Source organism: Colias croceus, chromosome 17 (genome assembly GCF_905220415.1).
Source record: "Colias croceus chromosome 17, ilColCroc2.1".
Taxonomy (NCBI): domain Eukaryota; kingdom Metazoa; phylum Arthropoda; class Insecta; order Lepidoptera; family Pieridae; genus Colias; species Colias croceus.
This window is the reverse complement of record NC_059553.1, coordinates 8,224,735-8,248,872: the sequence shown is the minus strand read 5'-3', so window position 1 is coordinate 8,248,872 and position 24,138 is coordinate 8,224,735. Positions and strand designations below refer to the sequence as shown.

At 33.6% G+C, this 24,138-nt stretch overlaps 2 protein-coding genes across 3 annotated transcripts in view; both read right to left on the bottom strand.

Annotated features, from left to right (window-relative positions):
• LOC123699318 (dynein axonemal heavy chain 10) overlaps window positions 1-1,116 on the bottom strand; it is a 55,674-nt gene extending 54,558 nt beyond the window's left edge. Inside the window, exons 1-4 of the mRNA XM_045646245.1 lie at window positions 822-1,116; window positions 541-666; window positions 154-309; window positions 27-82 (exon numbers count right to left, since the gene is read on the bottom strand). Coding sequence (XP_045502201.1) covers window positions 27-82; window positions 154-309; window positions 541-666; window positions 822-1,116 — 633 coding nt within the window. The remainder of the gene's footprint in view (window positions 1-26; window positions 83-153; window positions 310-540; window positions 667-821) is intronic.
• A 2,122-nt stretch (window positions 1,117-3,238) lies between these two features.
• LOC123699058 (GATA zinc finger domain-containing protein 14-like) lies at window positions 3,239-21,682 on the bottom strand. 2 transcript variants are annotated; one of them, XM_045645919.1, is made up of 4 exons: window positions 21,581-21,681; window positions 6,866-7,021; window positions 5,824-6,647; window positions 3,239-4,560 (listed from the first exon to the last, which is right to left on the bottom strand). In XM_045645919.1, exons 1-4 carry the CDS (start codon window positions 21,600-21,602, stop codon window positions 3,373-3,375), a joined length of 2,190 nt encoding a protein of 729 aa, XP_045501875.1. In that variant the 5' UTR covers window positions 21,603-21,681; the 3' UTR covers window positions 3,239-3,372. The 2 variants fall into 2 exon arrangements, with proteins under 2 accessions (XP_045501875.1, XP_045501874.1); XM_045645918.1 differs by having other exon boundaries at window positions 3,239-6,647; window positions 21,581-21,682.
• Window positions 21,683-24,138: the final 2,456 nt, after the last annotated feature.

Below are 24,138 nucleotides of genomic sequence, written 5' to 3'. Positions count from 1 at the left end.
AACATCTATAACTCTCAAATACTTACAATAACTGTGTAAAATTCTAATGTTCCATCAATTTCTGGATCAAGATCCTCCGGTGCTGAAAAAATACCAAAAGTGAATAATATGTTTCATCACATATTTCTTATTATTTAGTTTATAAATACTTACGTGGCGGGAAGGTATATGAATCCTCGGCTACAAGTGGCATTTCTTCTTCCTCTAGACGTAAATCTATTGATGTTTTCGTTTCCATTTCACTCTCACTGACTTCAGTTACAGCAGCCACTGTTTCTATCTCTTCCTTTTCCAATTCTTCGGCTTCCTCTGCAAGCGTTACATTAAATTATAATTCATTTGACTTTTTAAAGGCAAACTTTTATAGGACGAGATTATCGTGCATTAAAATAAGTAAATATTACATATTTTGTTCGTCCGTTATAGATATATATCTTATAAAGCATTTACCTGCAAAATGTTTCATACTTTTCATGCTTTTCATACTTTTCATGCTTTTCATACTTTTCATGCTTTTCATACTCTTCATACTTTTCATACTTTTCATGCTCTTCGCGGTTACTTCCGGCTCCGGTTCTGGTTCAGCTTCGGATGCTCCTTTGCCCTTTTTGCCTTTCTTCTTCTTTGGCGGTGGTGGCGGAGGCGGTGGTGGGGGTGGAACTACCCCTAGTACATGAAATTATAATTTTAAATAGTATTACATTGTATCAAATATGAAAAAATAAAACGTTCTTTAAAATATACCTCGACATTCACGAAAAATAGAACAATATGCGGCAATCGCAACAAAGGTGCCAAATACAATAATATGTTATACTTACTCCACTCAGTAAACTCCTTATCCTCATGAATGAGCTTGTCCACAATAATTTTAGACACATAAAACGTCTTCTTGTCAAGTCCCAGTTCATTTGGCAACACTGGAGCCATAATGAATGTCATCAGTTTCTGCTTAGCATCGCCCTCGTCCAGCATATTATAGAATAGGTCCTCATCGTTCATGCCAATAAATTTGAGGATACGTTCCTTGATCCATTGCACGCGAGGGTCAGATCGTATGTCTAGATCGTAGAGAGGTTCTTCCATGGAAGAATGCTTGTCTGATTCACTGGACATTTTGGTTCCTGTGTGTTTTATACATTTCAATACAGAGCTTGATGATAGATAGACATAAGAACTGCCGTTTCCCTCTGATCACTTGCATTTGCAACGAACATTGATAATAACGCTAGGCGTTAGAAACATTTTATGAATATTAACTGCGATTGAATTTACGACTTAAAGTCGGTAATCTCTTATGCTTATTTATAACTTAAGGGTGGTTAACGGTGTTTAGGTTGTTTTGTGAATTTGAAAAATTATTTCGGTGTTAAGTAGATAGCCCAGTAATCGAGGAAGGCTATAGGCTATAAAATATCATCACGCTTAGATCAATAGGGGTTGAGCAATGCGGGTAAAAACAGCAGAGCACAGTTAGTAACTAATAAAAATGGAATAATTTAAAACTACGCGCCTAACATTTGAACAACTGCATCAAATTGCATAATTCTCTTTTAGTGATTATTATCAAGCAAGATTTCTTAAAGAAAAAAAAAACAGATTATTTGAGCGGCTTGTTTTTATTAATGAAAACAATAAAAAAAATGATTTCCGAATTAGAATAAAATAGCAATATTGAAAATATTAAAATACTAAGTAGTTTCTTCATTAGATTAGATATAATTCTTCATTTATGTTTCAGAACTGCGGAAATTATTATGGAGTAAGAAAAAATAAATTATAGATGGTAGTTATGGAGGATAAAGAAAACTCTCCTTGCTTAGTTCCATACTTTCCTTGCTTAGTTTCACTAATAAATTGAACTACATAATAATATAATATTAGCTGTTTATTTAGGAAACTATAAACTGTTTAATTCAGTATTGTTCTGTGGTTACATTTAAATTTATAACGATAAAATATTTAACGCCCCGACCAGTTGAACATTTCGTAGTTAACTTGAAAAAGACTAATTTAACATAATTTATAACTTTCTATAATGTGATTTATGTAATTTTGTAAGTTATTCATTTTAAAACATAATATATTGATAATATTCTGTGCAACACAGTAAACAAGCTAGATTATTTTGTAGGTGAGCATGTTAGATTTAGGTGTAGTTACTACCTTTTAATAAAAATAAGCAACTTACATGTAATTAAAATAACTGAATCCAACTGTTTCTATTATTTAGACAACATTTTGGCCTAAAACTAATCATTTAAACATTTTAGCAAACATTAACAATGTTCGTTTCTACGCATTTATTTACAAAACAACTGAGTTTTAATATATATACCGTTGTCATGGCAACGTCTGTATTTGATACGTTCGAAATGCAACCATTCCCGCGCTTTTTAAAAAAAGAGCGGGACAGTATACTTCAAATTATAAAAATGATATTTGTAAATATTATGTAACCTCTTTGGACTTTTTTTAAATACTATAATATTTTGTGTTGTCATTGGAAAATTATATTAAATCACTATTAAATTAACTATTAACAAATGAAAATGTATAACCAGTCTGTGTATATTTTTATCTAATAGGTATTTAATCAATTACAATCATAAATATTATGTATGTATGTATCAAAAATAATATTTTTATCTTGAATTATTAATTTTTCTCCAACTCTTTAGGGGTCTTTTGATAAAATATTTATGAGTGTGGGCGTGTTTGATCGTCACACACGCCCACACTCATAAATAAATCTTTTATTGTTATTCTACTCCTTGGTGGGTTAACATCCGATTGACGTCATTATTTATGTGTTCGATATCAAATTGTTGTTATTTGATCTCATTTTAGAATATGGATTGAAATCACCCACCTTGCTCTCACCTCACAAATGTCAGTGACCTTTTTTGGAAAATGATTATGACAATGTTAAAGCTAAGGTTATAGCGGTCAATTGTTTCATTCCGTGTTGAAAAAGATTGAATTGTAAGAATTATCACTCACATAACATCACATAATATGTTTATTTATCAGATTATTAATAAACATAATGTGAGGTGTTAATTATCAGGTAGCGCCATTAATCTTTTTTTTCAATACCTTCATGATTTATTTTAATAGGTAAATGTTATATTATTATAAGATAATATGGGAAAAAAAACTGACGGACAACGACTCTTCAATATATTTTATTACACGTTAAATTCACAGTTTTTATTATTAACCTTATTATACATACAAGTTATCTTCACAATAATGTAAATATTTGAACTTACATCGTTAACATAACATAAATAATATTTCCTTATAAATACCTTAGCCTTAATTGGACTTCTTAAATTTACATTACTAAATACTACGTTAAGGGGACCTTTACGTGTTAAATTTTCTTAGTGGAGACGTTTTGGGATAACCATTGGGTTCATTACTATCTAAATCTTCTATTTTGGAATTTTGATTATTATCTATTAATTGCTGTGGCCTTTCATAATTATATGAGGTTTGAGGAGCGTTGTATGAAGATGACCCATCATACAATGTATCAACTTTATTAATTCTATCGCCAAAGTTAGGATGATTTACTGTATAGTCTATATTAGTGCTGATGTCTTGTCTTTGATTTGGATTTCTGTAACCATTAACTGATCCTTGAGGCACACCAAAATCATTTAAGTTAAATCTATTTAAAAAGTTTTGCTGTTCATTTACATCATTTAGCTTAAATGCAACTGATGGAATGAATTGCAATGCTGCATTCGATTTATCTTTCGATTTTTCGTTATTTATTTGATTATTTTCATGGTCGTTATTATTTAATTGTGAGAATATGTAATACGATTGGTCTTTTTTATATGTTAACAATTTATCACTTTCTATTGGATGAGGTAGTGTTCCTACAATGCTATCTTGCAACTGCGCTGTTATTCCATTTCCAGATTGAATTAAATCTTTTAATTCTTTAGTATGTATACTGTTTTGTTCACTGGATGATTCCTGATTATTAGAATTTTGTTGGTATGAAAACGGTATCTGTTGTGATGGAATGATTTCAAAGTCATTATTTTGCTGTTTCAATTGATTGTTTGGTGAATTGTAATAATCTCGGGTGACTTCAGGAACGGGATGTTGATATAATTGACCACTGTATATGTTTTGATTTTGAGCGTTTTGAATATTGTTTCTGGGATCTTGAATTCGTGCAGCCTGTAGTTGATTTTGAATAAAAGGTTGTGAAGGTGTTGTTATTTGCTGAAGTTTTGGTTGTTGGAATCCTTGTTGCTGTTGTTGTCGGTTACTGGTGAATTGTGAAGATTCTTTATTTCTAGAAATATCTTGAGATTGAGGTGAAAGTTGTTGTATATTGTTATTTCTTATCGCATTATTATTCCTTACGAATTGTGATGATGTTAACTGTGATATTTTGTTAGAAATTCGTTGATCGTCGTTGTTTCTCAAATTGTTCGGTGGTGTATTTGTAGAAGATTGTATGTTCTGTTTTGCTATGTTGCTGTATTCTTTCGCAGCATTTAAAGAGTCAGCCAAAAACGAAAACACCAAATCCTGTGAATTTGAAAGATTAGAATTTTTAATTAATGATAATTTTCCAATAGGAATTGGTGAAGAACCAGAATTTGACGGTAAATTATTTGCATATACTAAATAATTACTACTTCCAGTATTAAGGATTTCTACATCGTCGGATGTAGTTTGACTGTCATTCCTAAACAAATATTTTGCAATTCTTTCGGGTAATGTTATTTTTATTGAAACAGTCCTCTCAATGGTGTTAGTGGGCTCTTTATAGTAAGGTAAATTGGAAAATTTATTCGATGATACATAACTTTGAACGTTTTCTATAGGTGGTTGTAAGTCTGTTGACGGACTTGCCACTATCTTTGCACTTTTTGTTTTAACAAAAGGAAATTCAGAAGTTAGTTCCTCTTTGCTACCGGTATATCTTTGAGTTCCTAATACATTTTGGTTAATGCTATTCGATTGTTTATATTGAGATATTTGCTTTTTCGTGGACTGTGGCACATTAAAAGTATTTTTTATTATATTATTAATTGATGTGGCTACTTTTTCTTCTGTAGGAACATCAGTAAATTTTACGTTATTATTATTAGTATTAATTTGCGTCTGTTTTGTTACGCCTACGGGGGGCCTACGATTATTTTTATTACTAAATATTTCAAATAGTGGAGATGCAGACGAGGATGCTGTCGTTAATCGTGCATTTTTCTTTAATTGTAATTGTTGTGATTCAAATACTGGAGATAAATATTGTCGAGACAATTTTTCGGATTCAATAGGTGGAATATATGTGTTACTAATTGAGGCATAAGTCGATGGTGATTCATAAAGAGATTCAGACGGTGTTGTTGCTATAGTTGCATCTGGAAGTGGTGTCAAATATATTCTGCTGGATAACGTAGGACGAAATGTGGTAGGTAAATCATAACGTGAATTGTAATTAGGAGTAGTTGCAATAAGATTTGAAGTGGTAGGCTGATTGTAAAAGTACAAGTTATTTTTATCGGTAAGATCAAGACTATTTTGTGGGACATCATAAACATAAGGTTCAACTGTGGGTTCAACTGATGATGACAACTTTTCTGACTTATTTTGGGGGATGGATTTATAAACGCGAGATTTGGGTGTAGTATACGAAGTATTTTCTACAATCAGCTTTGCATTTTTTGGTTTAAGGATCCATGTTTTAAATGTGATTCTAGATTTCGGGCGCCCAGGTTTTTCACCAGGTAATATTGTTTTGAAAGCTATTGTTTTTGATATAATAGTTGGTGTGGCTTCTGTACTTACCAAGTTTTGTTTTGCCTCTGTTTTTGTTGAAACACCATTGTTGTTGTTAAAGCTTGGTGGTTGACTTATTTGTTGGGTGGCAGGAGGCTTTCCTTGATTCAATTTGTTAAATGAATAATCTTTTTGTTTTGTTTGTATATTGCCATTGAAGTTGAAGTTATATTGTCCTTGTATAGTCTTTTGTGCTTGTAACTTCTGGAAATTTAGCTGAGGTGTTGGTTCCTTTTGTCCCTGTAGTAAGTAGCCGTTGCGGCCGTTTTGAATAGTATTTATTTTTGCGTTTTGAGTTCTTTGATAGTCAACATACTGTTTTGTTGGTGTATTCTGAATTGAGTTAAAGTTGGAAAAGTATTGTGGTGCAGCGGTAGATGCTGCAAAGTTTATATCGTTTGTGTTTTCTATACTTGATTGAATATTTCTGTATTGTGATTTATATGGTACATATATATTATTTTTATTATTATTTTGGTTGGATATAATTGCTCCATTGGGATAAAATTGTTCTGTGGGGGGTTTGTATTCCTGCATGACAACTAAATTATTTCGTAGGAAACCTGAGTTGTATGGATTTCTCATAGGATGGGTAATCATTTTCTTAACGTCCTGTATTAACTGTGGTCCTAATTGAATTTTTCCAAAGCGTGGATTTTTGTTAATGAATTCTTGAGATTTTCCACAGTTGACATTCATCCACCAATCACAAACGAAAACGGCTTGATTAAATAATGTTCCATTAGGACATAAAAATGATTGGAATCCATACGTAGCTCCTGAGGTACACACTTTGAATACTTGACAGTTCGCTTCTTGATCAGCATAATAACCTAAAAACATAATTAGCATTTATTGATATTGATTATATTAGAGTATAAGGAAAAATAAAAAAGAACGAATCAAAGCAATCATTCAAAAATACTGAATGCGATTCGCGGAGTGATGTTCAAATTAGTCCAAAATACTTAAAAAAAATCCAGCTTATAAATTTTCTTTCTTTCTTTCAAATAGATAAAATTCATATTAAATTATCATTATAATGTCTAACCTGGTGCTTTTCCCGCGCAAGTGAAGGAGGTTCGTGGTATAGTGCTTAGGGTGGGGTAGTCCCCGCCTGGCGCTCCAGGCACTGCTAATTTGATCTTCCAAGATTGGTCATGGTCACGTTGATTGAATTGTGACGTCACCCATGGGATGCAGCTTGCTATGAAATAAAGAAAATTTATTATATACATTTTTTGCAAAACGTTTTATGGATTCGTGTTGTCATTAAATATTAGGGCGTGAGAATTAAATATACCTTTTTAAAAATAGAGAAACTGGAGTGTAAAATATTTCTTAATTGTAATATTCTGAATAATTTTCGACAGTTTTGGCGCGTCGTAATTTGTACTGATAACTATTTTTTTCCATTCTTTTGCGTAAATAACCGTCATAGTATAGGAAGCAAACAAAATGTAGTTCTAAATATTATATTTTTCTTGTATCGTTATTACTTTCTCGCAAAATCAATGAGAGTAGTGACAAAATATATAGTACTTAACATAGAATTAACGTGAGAGAACTTTTGGTACCTAATACCCACCTAATACCTATAGCTCACAACTCAATTCGTGTGAAGTAGGTAAGTATCCACGCACAATAAAATCGTACATTTTCGATAATACAATGTGCAAGGATAGAAACAATGACTCGAACGACATAAACTTTCTTACAATTAAAACTATATTTTTCCTGAACAATAATATTATGTTGCAAACTGTACTAGAGGACAATTCTCACAGTTTTTGTTACGTTGACAGAAACCTGGTAGAAAAAGCGTGTCAATGCAACCGACAACTCGTAGAATTTAAAGACAATCGGAAAATTAAACTAATTGTTTAATTTATTATCCAATGATAGAGCCCTATCCTTCACTCAAGTACTACATTATTGATTATCAGCTGAGTTTGTAAGCAAAAGATTTACGTAAACCGTCTTTACCTACCTATAGGTACCTATTATAATACCTGTGTCATGTTTCAGCCAATTTTATTAATTATCTTACCAATTTTAAAAAGACGTATGTTGGTCCAAATCATTTATTGAATGAATGTTATTGTTTTAGAGAAATAATATCTGGATAAATAGATAGAAATACTTGAAAAAAAAATTGTATCTTTATTCCTTATTTAATTTTATTCCTCTCCCTTTTCAGGAAGCTTCGTGCCAATTCGCATCTGTGCAGCAATTCGTGTTATAGGAGACGTTAATAATTATTATCTCTACAAAAGCTTGCAGCTGTACACAACATTTATAAATATAAAAATGAATTGCCAAATGTTAAGCTAAGAACCAACATTGCATTTATTTCCGCAGTTATTTAATAATAAAAAAATATTATATTACATCTATACTAATATTATAAATGCGAAAGTAACTCTGTCTGTCTGTCTGTAACTCAATCACGCCTAAACTACTGAACCAATTTTCATGAAATTTGGTATACATATATTTTGATACCCGAGAAAGGACATAGGCTTCTTTTTATCCCGGGAAAATGACGCAATCCCGGAAATCCCACGGGAACGGGAACTATGCGGGTTTTTCTTTGACTGCGCGGGCGAAGCCGCGGGTGCAAAGTTAGTATATGATATATCAAAGAACAATAGCAAAATCTGTTTAAAATGATTTTAACCTATATTATAATCAGATGTTACAGTAATGTAAATTCTTACGAAAAACGAAACGAAGAAGAATAAGCAAGAATCTTGAAATAAAATTTTAAAATTCTTACAAGAAAGATAGAGAAGATGCGGATTTTTATTATTTAAATTCTAACCAAATTTCTGTCTACGAACTGGCTAACTTGTTGAATTAAAATAAATGTAGGTAACAGATAAAAAGAATTTTAAAATAATGTCAGTCTCTATTATGATTTGTAATCACAATTAAGAAATGGGCCTTCAACGTCTAATCGAAATATGTATTTTGATTTATTAAAGTTTTATTACTCACTATAAAATATTAATAAATTAATTTGAACATAATTTAGAACATTTAAAGTCATAAATTATGTTTGCGGTTTCGTTTTATTAATATCTTTGTTAAAAGCACGCACCTATTATAATCATTTGCATTTAAACAAATATTTCTCGACCTGAGACGCATTAGGTCTGATGTGGAATTTTACAAGTTTAGAGGAGAGCCAAAAGAAAAGTATTGACACAATCGTGTCATAACTTTTGTTTATTATCGAGTAGGCTAACAAAAATAGTATAATATTTTAGATAAGTTATCTAAGTTTGTATCAGTATAGTAATAAAACCAATCACAGTAAAATAAAAATATTTTATTTTTCAAAAACATTTTTTCAGCGACATCCAACCTTATGCTTGTACACAGTTATTAAACGACGAATGCTTTTAATTATATTTACTGATACAACTTTATGCCTGCAATTTTTTAGTAAATTCTATTCGTATTTTAAGCTCTAATAAAAGATGTAACGTTATGATTGGCTAAAAATAGAAATTTAGTTACGTCCGATCTTATCATGTATCTATTTATGAGGCATTTAAATGAATTTATTATTAAGTACATAAGGTCGTAATTAACAAAATAAAATAAAAAAACTTTAACAAATTTAATCTTCTTCAGGAAAATCTGCCTGACACTCTGAATGCTTTAATTGTTTATAATAGTTGTGGAATTCCTGTGGAATCCACTGTAAAAGACTCATTAAATCGTTGTATTTCGCCGTTGATATTGGCTTTTCAGTTTGACTAACAACAGGTAAATTTTCAGGGAACTGAATTTGCTTGGAAGCATTTCTGATCAAAGATATTTCCGTAAAATCTTCTTCAAATTTATGTTTGTAAAATAACTTTCCGGGCTGGTCTTGTTTGACTTGAAGCCAAACACATTCTGAAATTTTGAAATCTTTACCATCTTTATTCTTCTTTCTGAAAACAAAAGGACCATTTTTCTTATATAAAGATGTAACGTCTTTAAAATTATGAAGCTGCATATCATAGACGTTGAAAGTTCTCCTTCCTCCACAAGTTCGAATAAACTGAGACCAGTCTCGAGGTATCGCAATCTGCATTGTTTTCAATTGTTTTTTCTTTTTTTCGATTTGTGAGTGAATTTGATCGACTTCCATGTGTGTATGACCCTTCAGCATAAATTTGTGGTTTATTATTTTCAGCTGGGGATGTTTGTGCAATATCCACATGTAAGCCATCACGACCATCAAATTACGGTTTTGGCCCGCACAGTTATCAGACCACAGAGTTAATTCCCTCACGTTAGTAAGATTTTCATAATTTTCTTCAACCCATCGAATGAGGCAAGACGCTATCTCGTTTCCTCCTCTGCCACCTATATTTTCAGACCATAACATGTTTGCAGCTCTATTAGCTGTAGAATCAAATATTGTCAAATTTAGTGTCCAAAGCTTTCGTAGATAAAAAGATTTACTATTAGTTAAATTCGGTGTAGCCAAACACTTCTGCAAATCAAACATCAATACTTTTTTTTCGCCTGAACTTGATTCTGCTTCCTTTTTGTCATTTCTCTTCAAGTTATATCTTTCTTCAGCAGTTTTAGCATGAATGTCCTTTTCTTTTTCTATCTTTTGTTTCAGCTCTTCATCCACAACATCTAACAGTTTTCTCTCAAATGCATCGCAATCATCACATGTGTCGATCGACGGTAGTTTGAAGCTTAAATTGAATTTGGTGTTGAAAATGTTTCGATACAACCATTCTTTGGCTACCAAATTTGGAGCGATCTCTGTAGATTCCATTCTTTCTCTATACTGTTTATACATAGTAGGGATATTCAAGTCCGGTCCCAAAAATTTGCGTCCGCTCTTTTGTCGTGAATAATGACTCTCATAACATGGATATGACTTAATATGATCCATCACTGATTGCACTACCACATCTGAAGTTTTATTACCAGGAATATGCTTTCCCCTCTGATCTGGAGCTACCAACCCTCCATCGAGCTGTTTCTCCAAACTCACCTTAACAAACTTTTCTCCTATAGATAGCGTGTGAAGAAACATATTCCGGCATATTTTTTCGCTCTTAGAATTTACAATAAGTCTATATTCGTATGTAAACTTCCTTCGGTCAGTATCTAAGTTCCCAGTCGTTCTCATTGTGTGTTTTTGTTTTTTTGTGACGTTAGAGGCTATAAACTGGCGACGTTGATCCCAACTGCTGCATTTTTTCCAAAATTCATCAAATATTTGTATTCTTGTTTCATTAGGCACTTTTTCGTAACATTTAGATTTACACTTACATGGAGGTTTCATTTCACGACCGTCTATTTCAGGGTTTTTTTTTGCTACAGTTGAATGATAGGGAGAACCTTTTAGTCTTGCAATTTTAGCCGCAACTCTTTTCCATTTAGTTACGTTTTTAACTTTCTTTCTTGTGTTAGATTTTGAAGGGACTGCTGTACGATCTGCTGTATGTTTTCATTATTTCTTATTTGTCGGTCATCTGGTATATAAACATTCCCATTCTTATCTGCGACCATAATTCGGTTCGAGTTAACTATATCTTCATTCATAGTAGTATCAGAAATATTAACACTTTCATCAAAATGGGGTACAATTAACAAGCCTGTAGTATGGTCTCTGTCTGTTAAATTACGGTTTTCAATGTGATCATTCTTATAATCAGATGTACTCGCCCTTACTTGAATCAACATCATGTTATTTGAATTCGTACTTTTAAGACTATCTTGATCAAATACCGAAGATTCATTAAGGTTATCTACCGACGGATATACAGAAAGAATTGTTTGTTGAGCTGTTGCAGCAAAGCAACGATCGTTTTCTTTAGGACTTTCATTGAAAACTGAAGTTGCAGATATAATATTTTTTCGTGGACTTAGAAGATCGTCTAAAGTAATTAAATTAATATCTTCATTATTTCTCACTTTAGCTTGCCTTTCAGGCGATTTTTCCGAAAAAGAAAGCTTTCTTTTCACCTTCAAACACCTCGATAGAGCTAAGACTTTTTCTGGCGAACCACTGACGTAGCTGCCATCCGAAAGATCTTCATGTGGTTCGTAAGTCTTGTCTTTAACGCTGTCATCACTATCATAATCGGAAAATTCTTGGCCAGGATCTGTAACACAATAAACTTACTTTACGTAAGCACAACCAATATTTTCAACATAACTTAAGTAAATGAAATGAAAATATTTTTTTTTTTTTGTTCTGTAGGCATAGTGTTAGAAGGTAGGTACAGTTAGTTATTATACTGGAAGTCGAATCCAACATGTTGGAAGAAAAGCTAGACAGATTGTTTGGTTACATTCCTAAAACAAGATGTAAAGGTAAGTAAAAGTATTTACCTAAACAATCACTTTCAAATATATGCGCATTGACTTCATGTTTTGTCTTCTCATGACAATAACTTGGCCCTGCAATTGGATTCTCGTATATATTTCGTATGTCGTCCTCTGATAAAACAAAACAATTTGATTATAATTTACATACCTACATTTATACCGATTTACTTCTAAAACAAGTAGAAATGTATGAAATTAACTTACCGGGCACTGAAGCACCTGTATCGCTAGCTTTAGCTTCTTTACTACGGGAATTAATCAAATTTCGAAGATTGACTAGTTTGCGTCGTTTATTGAGTAATTGGGTGAACATAACATCCTGAAAAAAATAATACATATGTAACCTAAATTCACAACATAATTATTTAAATGAGTACCTACTATAACCGATAAAATATCACTAATGCACACCAAAGGACTTGACGATATAAAATCTGTAGATACCTATTTATAGGTTTTGTACTCACCTGATCTTCGCCATCCATTGCTTAGTACTTAATAAGTACTTAAAATCCTTGAATAGTCACCACTAATTCACCCACAAGCAATTAAATAAATCAGAAGTAATAATTCGGCACAATAATAACAACTCGCGCGCGAGTAACAAGACTTGCTGTCTTTGCTTGTAAACAGAACGCACGCGCCACCCCGCACCCGTTCGGTGCTATGCGCTGATAGGTCAAACCATTGTGGCGCCAAAAACGGCCGAGTGACCGGCGATAATGTCCGATGTCATTCTATCGCGTCGGTGTGCGGTCACAAAGTCAATGGAATAGTGTTTCTTCTTCACATAGGCATTTTTTTACAACGATAAAGTAGCACTTTTTTAAGGCATAAGGACTAATTTATGTTTGTAGACCTTAACCAAACAAATAAAATTTCGGACATAACACTATATCTCAAGGTACGACATCCCAATTATTTAATTTCAAGAAGCATAAAGTTCTATCTGACATTACGTATTATTTTTGCCAACAATCCTTGTAGGATAAAGTCGAATGACAAAATTGTCCCTTCGTTACGCATAAAATAATTTAAAAGCATAAAAGCTGAAGTCAATATTCGACTTTCCAATTAAACCAAAATTTTAAGAATAAATACTGTACTTGCTATTAAGCCTTATTCCACAATATAAATTTGGAAATTCGAGAGATTCGACCTTATGCTTTTGTATTATTATCAGAACAAAAAGAGCTGGAATTATGATTGTTATATGCATAGAAAGAGCGCGAGATACTGGTTTCAGTTGACTAATAGCTGTGTTTTACCTGAAAATAAAACACATATTAAATACTTACCTATATTTGAAGCTTACTTATTGAGAAGGCACCTAGCTTTTTCCGCCTATTTTCCCTCTCTTTCTCGTTGTATATATGCTATCTCTCTCGCACAAGGCACACCTCCCACCAGGTGGCGCGGCCGGCGCACGATAATGTGCAGGCGCTAGATCTTCTTCATTGAGTCGAAATCCTCAACAGGTGGACGTTAAGTGTAAGCTTCAAATATAGGTAAGTATTTAATATGTGTTTTATTTTCAGGTAAAACACAGCTATTAAACACTTGACCGTAATTTGAAGCTTACTTATTGAGACCCGTTTGTTACCCACCTGGTGTATAATATATGGACGCCAATGTGAATTTGAATACATAAGTAATTACTTATTACTTTATTTGTAATAGTAAGGTGTGCCAATAGTATAACAATAAATCACACAAATTTTTATTATCTATAATATTTTAACAATTCCAGAAGAAAAGTTAATCAAATAAGAACCAAAAAATTAATCATAATGATTAAAAGTATTAGAACTTATGAATTTGTTTCAAGCGTACCTTAGTTAATCTTTTGGGCTTGAAAAATAAAGTTACTTTAGCGTAAGTTTCATCATAAGTACTATTAGACTAGATGATGCTTACAAAATTAAGCAACAGCCGATCACCGATGAGGCAAGAATACCAAATAATAATACTCTTACTTTCTACTTCTACGCTAAAATGGTTGCTGTATATGTACTGGAAACAAATACTGATATATTTATAATAACACTATATTATGTTTATGATAACTGAACTCAAAGGAGTTAGAGACTAAAAACATAAGAGCTCATCTGTGTCCCAAACGTGCTATTACTACAGCTAAATACGTTTGTTTTAATAAAATTGATTTTAAGATATAATATTATGACTTGCATCAGAACTTATTTACCGAAAGTCTCGGGGTTACATAACGTGACCACAGATTTATTTATAATAATAGTGTTTCGGCCTTACTAATAAAATGTTACCCGTTCGCTATGCAATGGATCAGTCATTGCAATAACCTGTCTTGTTTTTATGATTGACGTTTCATGTGAGCAAGAGCAGGACACAGCTATTGTATAAAATGGTAGAAATTTATCCATTGTTTAACTTTTTATTAGTAAGGCCGTTTATGTATAACACTAGGCCGTCAACAGATAGGAAATGAGCCAAATTTATCCGGTTCAACCAACTACTACTAGCTACTCCGTATGTGTTTTGGATAGACGGAGGCAAAGAGGATTTTTATTCAGACTATATCATTTGACTTTCTCCACATTTGTCACCTTGTCACCTTCAGAGTCATTTTGCAGACTAGTGGTGCAGCACTGAACACTGTCTATTAGGTGGATGGTGCTGTTGACCGGGTCTTCAGTTCTGCTTTCCAGAATTCCTTCGTCCCTATCGGTGCTACTACTACTGAAATAGCGGTATGCTTACACGTTGTTCAGGCCTCGAACTGACTAGGGTTTCTCATATCTCAACAACCCTTACTCGCTCTAACGAAAACAAATCTATCGCCGAGGAATTCTGCTACAGGCCAATGGCAAGAGAGACTATTAGCTTAACTATGCTACTTATTTTTATTATGTTCAGGAATATGGTGGATTTTTGAATACTATCATCGTCTGAAAGTATCTCCTTTCGATTAACTGCATTAAGGGTGCAGATCTGATTCCATCTTTGTTGCGTAGGAACTAGGAAGCCTACGACAGTCTAAGCAACACACTAGACAAAGAAAGTTGCCCTGTATATGGTCGGTTGTTCCAACGTCCCTAATATGGCTAGCTTACTTTAGCTACCCCTTGATTGTAACTGCTACCAATGGAGGCATTGCTCATGTGTTGTCCGCAGTTCTGCGAGTGCAAAATTGAAAAACTGAGCTCGTGGAGAGCTGTGTCGAAAGAATCTGTGTTAAGATTATGAGAGGACAGTTGGTTTTGGATGCGAAGATAGGACATTAGTTTATTCATCCGTAACCACGAGAGGCAGCCACGGACAGCGACATAGCAAGAACTAAACTAGCAGTTTAGTTCGCTTACCTGACTATGTCATATTTTAAATACAGTATATCCTCTGTATAGCATTGTATATATGACTACAGACAAACTTAATTCGCCCGTAACCACGAGAAGCAGGCACGGACAGCGATATAGCAAGAACTAAACTAGCAATGTTTAGTTCGCTTACCAGACTTGGTAATGTTTTAAATGCATAGTCTAGTAGTATATATAGTCTGTATTGCATTGCATTTATTGCACCCCCCCCCCCTCTTCAAATCAAAGAAATGAGAAGTCTTTTGGCAGAGCTTTCTCGTGAAGGGTAGGGGTTCCAAGTAATGTCTTATTACACGAGGCTTTTGTTTGGAAAGATTGACTTTCCGTTATTTATCCTCTATCCTAAGTAAATCAACCATCAGTAATCACAGCACTCGTTTACGTTGATAGGTGTATCAACGTTTATCATATATAATAATCCTGGTGGAATAACAAGAAACTGTCGAAGCAAATGATTATCCTAGTCCTTCAGCGATTTATTGTTTGACCCCTGAAGAAACCTCATGGGTGCCATAATGAGGCCAAATGGGTTGATGTGCGAGTCGAATAAATTGCCTACAAGACCGGGTAACTAAAATAGGCCTATGAGAGGTCATAAGACCTAGAAGAGTTACGAGACATAATCAATCGTCATTTGTTATATTCAATCGCTTTGGTCTCTTCCGATGTTTTTATGTGAAAATTGGTCGGCTAGTGCCATTGAATTACGACACTTAACATACCGTCGCGTTGACACAAGGTTTGGTGACATAGGGGCTTCCTCGAAACCATCGCCACTAATCATCTACGAGATGATACTTGATCCGACTCACTTTCCTTTGTTGTGAATAGGCTCTGCATTGGTTAATACAATTTGTTCAGATCCAATTTCCATAATTGGTAAACCAATGGTTTCCTGATTAAATAAGCGTAAGCGGTACCCTTTTAGGAAAACGAAGTTCAAATTTCATGCGCCCATTATTAAACGTCTCTAACATTGTATAGTAGGTTATATTACTATACTTATATTGTATAGATGTCCCACTATGAAGTAGATTTCAAAAACCTTTTTTCTACCTACCTTATAAGAGTGAAGATCCATTACTGTCACCTCTAAAACTTCTTTCGTGGGTCCTTGTTGGCGAAAGCAAATATCTATGATCATTTTATTGATCAATCCTTCGTAAATTTGCACCAACCGTTATAAAGCCCCGCGAGGGCTGATATATATATATTTGCTCCATTTCGTCGTGAGGGACGGTTGTAATCAAAGCCCCACGAGGGCTGATATATATTTGCTCCTGATATATATTTGCACAGTTTCCCGTAATGGACGGTTGTAATCAAAGCCCCGCGAGGGCTGATATATATTTGCACCATTTCCCCGTAATGGACGGTTGTAATCAAAGCCCCGCGAGGGCTGATATATATTTGCACCATTTCCCCGTAATGGACGGTTGTAATCAAAGCCCCGCGAGGGCTGATATATATTTGCACCATTTCCCTGCGAGCGACGGCTGCACGAGGGATGGTAATTGCATAAGTTGCATGGCTAACCCCTGTTAGGAGTAGCGGCCACATATTTATGTATTTTGCTCCGATCAAGGTTTAAGGTGCTAATAAAAAATTAGCAGTTAATATTAATTTAAATAATATAACAATTAACAAGGTCCTTTAACTTATTTTTCAATGCTAGCGAGAGCTGTCCAGGATGAAATAAGAATAATTGATTTGACAAAGAAAATTTTTCATTATGTATAAAAAAGGAATTTAGTTAATACAAAATTCATAATTCAAATCATTTACACTAAATTTTAAAATGAACTTTGATTAATATTCATTTCAGTTCATGAAATCGATGTCACATTTAGTTGCTTTATATCCGTTAACATTCCTTACGAACGCAGCCATACCGTCGTAGGACGATATTAGTGCACAAAATAATCTCCACTCACCCGCAATTTTTTACTTTTTGTCAAGGTGTACAAGTTTATAATATTATTCTAAAACGTTAGAATAAGTGAATTGTTAATCCTTTGAAACAAATGTCTCTAAACCTAATTACTAATTAAGGCATTCCGATAACTATACGATAACGTCCCTTTCAGCTCAAATTCGGTAAACCAGAGAATGTAATTGTAAAATTTTTGGTACTTACACGTTTTAACCAAAAAATTTGCATTATTTGAAACATAGGAAACGTAATTTTCAATCAAATTATCCGTGTGTAATATGTCTAACTATATAAAATAAAAGTGAATCCCAAAATGTGTTGGTAAGCGCACAACTTTAGAACAGCTGAAACGATTTCTTTAATTTCTTATTATATTCCTTGAAGTACGAGGATGGTTCCTATGTAGAGAAAACGTGAACATGTACCACGGGCGAAGCCGGGGCGGACCGCCAGTTTTCACATAAATACGGATCAGATAAATACTCTTAAAAGGACACGTATAGACTAGTCTTGAATGTGTGATATATTCGTGGTACATACATACATGCGCGAATTCAATCATTATTCAAAGCGGCCAACTCCCGTAAAATTTCTAACATATCCCGACATGTTCTAACACGCCGTGATTCATGCAATTACGCTAACAGCAATTAATACATAGTATATAATTTGTTCTTGGAGCTGACTCATCTCGTTCAATAATTTTTAGTAATAAACTATGATTTGAATTCCGAACCGTTCCTAGTGATAACGACAATGTAATAAAGTCGTAGCAATGGATTGCATGCCTGTAAATCTTTGAGTTGGCTCATAGGCGTTAGCCTTGGATTTATCCATACTATAAATTGAAATTTTTCCACGAAAAATTCACTTGTAACCTTGTAATATAAACACATTATTAAAAATGAAATAAAATGATAAAAATATCTATATACGAGAGAGGGTAATTGATATATCTAGTCAATATCAAATAATTACAAAAGTTATATTAACGATTCGAGTAAAACCGAACGGTAAATCCGTTAAAATTGCTTTACTCACAGTATCAAAGATTCAAATATTAATTTCAAATATATTGCATAATAAAATAAAATATTTCAAAAGAAAAAGTTACTATTTCAAGTAAAATGTAACGGTTGTATCGTTAATATTAAATATATTTATTCATGCTATTAAGTATTTAAGCATATTGAAAAATAAACTATTGCTGAAGGATTCATTAAAAACTTCAACATTTTAAATAGTCCAACGGTTATACCGTTGATTTAAAATATTTTTACTCATTTTTAAGTAAAATATCATTAGAATAGATGTAAAAATAACTCACTGTACCGATGCGACGGGATACACTTTTTCACACTTTTAACACTTGCTATATGCAATTATACTTAATAGCACCAAGGTTGTAGTCTGGTACACAACCTTCCGGCGGCGGAAGCTAGACGCCAATGAAGAAGATCTAGCGCCTGCACATTATCGTGCGCCGGCCGCGCCACCTGGTGGGAGGTGTGCCTTGTGCGAGAGAGATAGCATATATACAACGAGAAAGAGAGGGAAAATAGGCGGAAAAAGCTAGGTGCCTTCTCAATAAGTAAGCTTCAAATTACGGTCAAGTGTTTAATAAAGATATTTTACTCTGATGTCGACATTCGACCTTATGCATCTCAGGTCGAGATTTATGGTTTATATTATCTAATCTGTGGTCATTTCCCGCCTTCGAGTGATGCAATGTAAACGAGCCTCCATATAACTGTCACATGAATTATTTTTATAGATATCTTACCTTATATTATCATATTTTATAGTAAACGTATAGGCAGTGTCATTTTGAATGAAATGTTGATAAATAAGGCAAAATAGGCTATAGAAATTAGATGTGTTGGATGTGATGAAATATATCCATTAATTTTTTATCTTAGTGAACTGGTGAACATGGTATGTTTGGTGGTCTATACTTGGTCTATACTTGGTCTATACAATAGCTTTCACAATTTCCTGATAGATTTCATTGTCTATGGTAAGTTCGTTTGCGTAAGCTTCTTGATTACTATATATCTACTTATTAATTAAAAAAAATCTTTATTGACATAATGATTATAACTACAGGTCAAAATAATGAATCCTTCGGCTCCCGAACAAGTTAAAAACTGTGTCTCAGAAGCCAGAGGCTTCTCCCAATATTGATCATAGTTAGTGTTGCCCAAATGCAAGAACAAGACGAGACTTAGCCAGTCTTGGTCTTGGTCTTGCGCCAATACACCTGGTCTTGGTCTTGGTCTTGGTCTTGCGCTCCCAGTCTTGGTCTTGGTCTTGGTCTTGCAGCAAGAGTCTTGCAAGTCTTGCAATTACCTATTAGTCTCTTACTATTTATTAAAGTTTACTTTAAATCTTAGAAAAACGTAATAGAATTGGAACATTGTGAGCTTGAATTAACATAGCCATAGTAAAGATACTTGCGTGATCAGTATAATGTATTCATTTTCATTCTAAGCACTCTGAAACTTATTTATTCTTTGGAACACCTGTAGGTACTCTTAAAAAAATTCGAAATTATTTTGCATGAGTATACCTAGGTACACCCTATGGCGGCAATCAAATAGTGTCAAATGTTATGATTTCGGCTTGGCGGCCACGATTGTTTTTCTTTGAGAAGTAAGTACAAAACCTTTGATGCCGCATTATCAAAGTGCCGATGGTTAAAACATAACTTTGCATGCACTCAGTTTGATTTTAATAGATATTTTTTTAATCGCTATATTTATGGTATTAGTCGTAATGCGCATAGGTCCAGTTTTTCATATTCTTTGATACAGTTTTTTGCGTCTCATAGAATTCCTAAGCGTACCTACCTATACACCGAACTGTTACACCTAACTACTCAGTGAAATAGCGCTAGCCGCTAAGTCCTAGCTGCAAGACGCAAGAGTCTTGCAGGCTATGTCTTGTTCTTGCTCAAGTCTTGCACGGTCAGTCTTGGTCTTGGTCTTGCTAAAAATACACGGTCTTGTTCTTGGTCTTGGTCTTGCAAAAACGCAAGAACAAGACCAAGACTGCAAGACCAAGACTGAATTTGGGCAACACTAATCATAGTATTTGGTAATTAACTCTTAGCATCAACCGCGCTTAGCAACCGCGTTTGATTATTCCATTTTATTTCTTTTGCACATTTAAATTTTTAAGTTTTTGTTATGAGACGTTACTCCTATATCCATGACTGTGTGAAATCTGATAATATGAACTGTTGATTTTAAATAATAACAAAAGAAAAAGACAACGAAACTGTGAATCTGTACTATATAAAAAAATAGATAATCTAAATTTGAAGTTTGTTTGTTTTGTTCATGGGCGGGCCGTTTGTATAATCTATAATCTATATGCATTAAAATCGTAGGAATAATCAAATTGTTTTAATATTGAATTAATAGAAAATTCTACGTAAGTATATCCATTTCCAATGTCAAAATTAACTCCTTTTTAATTTTGCGTCTCTTTAGTTTGTTCTGGATAAGCTCCGAAAAGTTGGACTAATTCTAATGAATCTATACTAATATTATAAAGCTGAAGAGTTTGTTTGTTTGAACGCGCTAATCTCGGGAACTACTGGTCCGATTTGAAAATTTCTTTAGGTGTTAGATAGCCCATTTATCGAGGAAGGTTATAGGCTATAATATATCATCACGCTACGACCAACAGGAGTGGAGCCACGGGGGTGAAACCGCGCGGAGCAGCTAGTCTTTTATAAACAGGAGTGCCTTAGCCTCGAATCATCGTTAATCGTTATCCATATTGATCGAATTCAGTAGGTAGATAATTATAAATAACGACTTTCAGGCAGTTAATATTGACTTTTATTAAAAAAAGTTACCACCAATTCGATAGCAGTTTACTATTTGCCTAAATAAATATTAAATAAAGTTACGTTTTAAATGGAAGGTGTAAACAATTGAATTAATATCATTAATTTTTTTAAATTGTTAAGTTTGGGAAGCCTATTAAATTTAAAATAGAATTTATTAGCATTATTTCCCGCAAACATTACATAATCTACCAGTAATCACTACATAAATATCCAGACGATTTATAACACTTTACGGATGTTTTCGTTAAAAAAGTAACTTACCAAAAATAATAAACTTCCACATATTAATCACGTGTCTCACAATGTCACAGTCACTCTATCAAGCGACATATCAACGTATGCGCGTAAACAAATGCTTGTCTTGTCGCCTATGGTAATGCGCCCTACCATGATAAGGTAGTATCATTTGTTTTGCAATCATTGATTTTGATCGATTTTTAGTCTTATATGATTAAGTTAAGGTTGACTAAGCATGTTCGATTATTAAGCTTATATGTATGTATATCTATTTAAAGCTGTAGAGTTTGATTGTTTGTTTGAATGCGCTAATCTCAGGAACTACAGGTTCGATTTGAAAAATTATTTCGGTGTTAGATAGCCCATTTATCGAGGAATGCTATAGGCTATATATCATTATATATCATCACGCTAAGACCAACAGGAGCGCTGCAATGCGAGTAAAACCGTGGACACTTGATTTATAAAGATGTAACAACATATTTTTGATACAGTGTCACTGGATATTATACTAGATGTTCATCTTATCCTTCAAGATGAATTAGAACACATTTTGGAAATTTAGACTCGGTATAAATAAGTCGGTAAGTGAAATTCCGTTTCCTATATTACCTACTCCACTAAAGCTATGCGGGCGGATGCCTTGTATTGTTTGATATTAAAACCCTTTTCTTTACTCCTGTAAAGACACTCCTGTGTGAGGAGCCTTCTGTGCCTGTATTTTTTGGAAGTTTTTAGGACGAGATGGAACTTGGAAGTCAAGGCTTAGAGCTCATCAACGATAAAATATTAACTAATGCACATGTTACCCGTAGGTACCTTGTTACGTTACGTGTACCTTGTTAATGTTAAAACGAATAAATAAATTTTGATAAATAAGTTAGATAGGCGTTTACCGGTAGAAACAAGTGAGAAGGATACAATGCAATTTTTAGAAAATAAACATGGAATTTTAGTTATTGTGTCAAATAATTTTCTTTGTCTTTCGATAAACGGTTATATTAACGAACGATTGTTATTTTTGCCAGTTGAAATATATTAATCTTTATAATGCTTGAAGAAACAAAAATCTTTGAATTATTTCTTCCGTTACTTTTAAATATCACTTAGGTTAAGCCTAAGCCATTGTCTATGTAAAATGGAAATTGGCATGCCAACGAACCGATGTACCGTCATTTCTTATTAGCAGTCCAACGATTGAGCGTTTCCTGTTAATTGCGTTTTTCCCACAAATAAACTTTCCATTTCTTTAACCTTTGTTCAATAACCTATGCAGTAAGTTTCTTTAGAGTCCTCATATGAAGTAAACAGTCCTAATCGTATTGGATAATTGTAATAAAATTAAAACACAAAAAAATCTAAATAGATACATCTTAATATTCTTAATAGTGCTATGTGTTCACCTTTTAACAATCATTCCAAAGAACGTTGAATAAATGTAACTGTAATAATTTGCTTTTAAACCGACTTAAAAATATGGAGACTCAAATTGAATAGAGCAGTGGTGACTGATGGGCTAAGCTGATGGGTCTGTGCTTAGATTTCATACTTCAAATAAAAGTTGGAGGTTCGAGACCCGTTGACATCAAGAATGCATCAATCTGTGAAGAAAAACAGCGTGAAAAAAACTAGCATGTCCAAGTATTAAAAGTTCGACATGTGTCATCTGCCAACCCGAACTTGGCCAGTGTGATGGATGACCTGTGCGTTCACGACAGAACTGTGTCTTTGTTAGAAGAAATTAAGGCTTATAGAAGAATTTCTGTATTCTCAAGACGCTCGGTAAAATATTTATTTCAATTGCACATGTTTAAAGAGCTTTTAAGACAGGAAAAGTGACATAAATCATACCTCTTTAGCAAACGACGCAGTTCATTACGACTAACATATGGCATCATCGCAAGAAATAAACGAAGCAATCATTGCACAAATATAAAAAGGAACAGATAATTACCGTAATCTGGTACAAGAAGCCGTGTTTACAAATTAATAAAAGCACTGATCATGAGAATTGTGACACTCATTAGAGCTATAGCAACACTATTGCAGTTCAGTAAAATTATACATGCATAGTCTTATCGGTTTTCGTAATTGCCATGTGAATATTGTATTGTTGATCAATTATTAGCGAAGATTATCCCAGGGTGGAAGTTTATATTCATTCACATTTAACATACGCAGTGCGTAAGGGCTAAGTATATTAGAATACTATTTCAAAAATTTGACCGCCTCCTTGGTACAGTAGTTGACGCGTGAGCGTAGAACCGAGGGGTCCTGGGTTCGATTCCCGGTGGAGACGAAGAAAAAAAATGTCTTGGTCTGGTAGGATACAGAAGGCTGATCACCTACTTGTCCCTAAAGAAAATCGATCAGTGAAACAGATGTATGCATAATGCATCTGCCCCTTACCCCACTACGGGGACTTGGGACTTCACACACATTTCAAAAATAGGTACCTAAGTTGAAAGACTGCGTTATGAAAAATCACACTACAAAAGGCTAGAAACAGGATCATATCTTATTTTAGTATGTATTTACTATTGTACTAACAATCAATGGGTCCAGCAGTTCCTGAGATTACC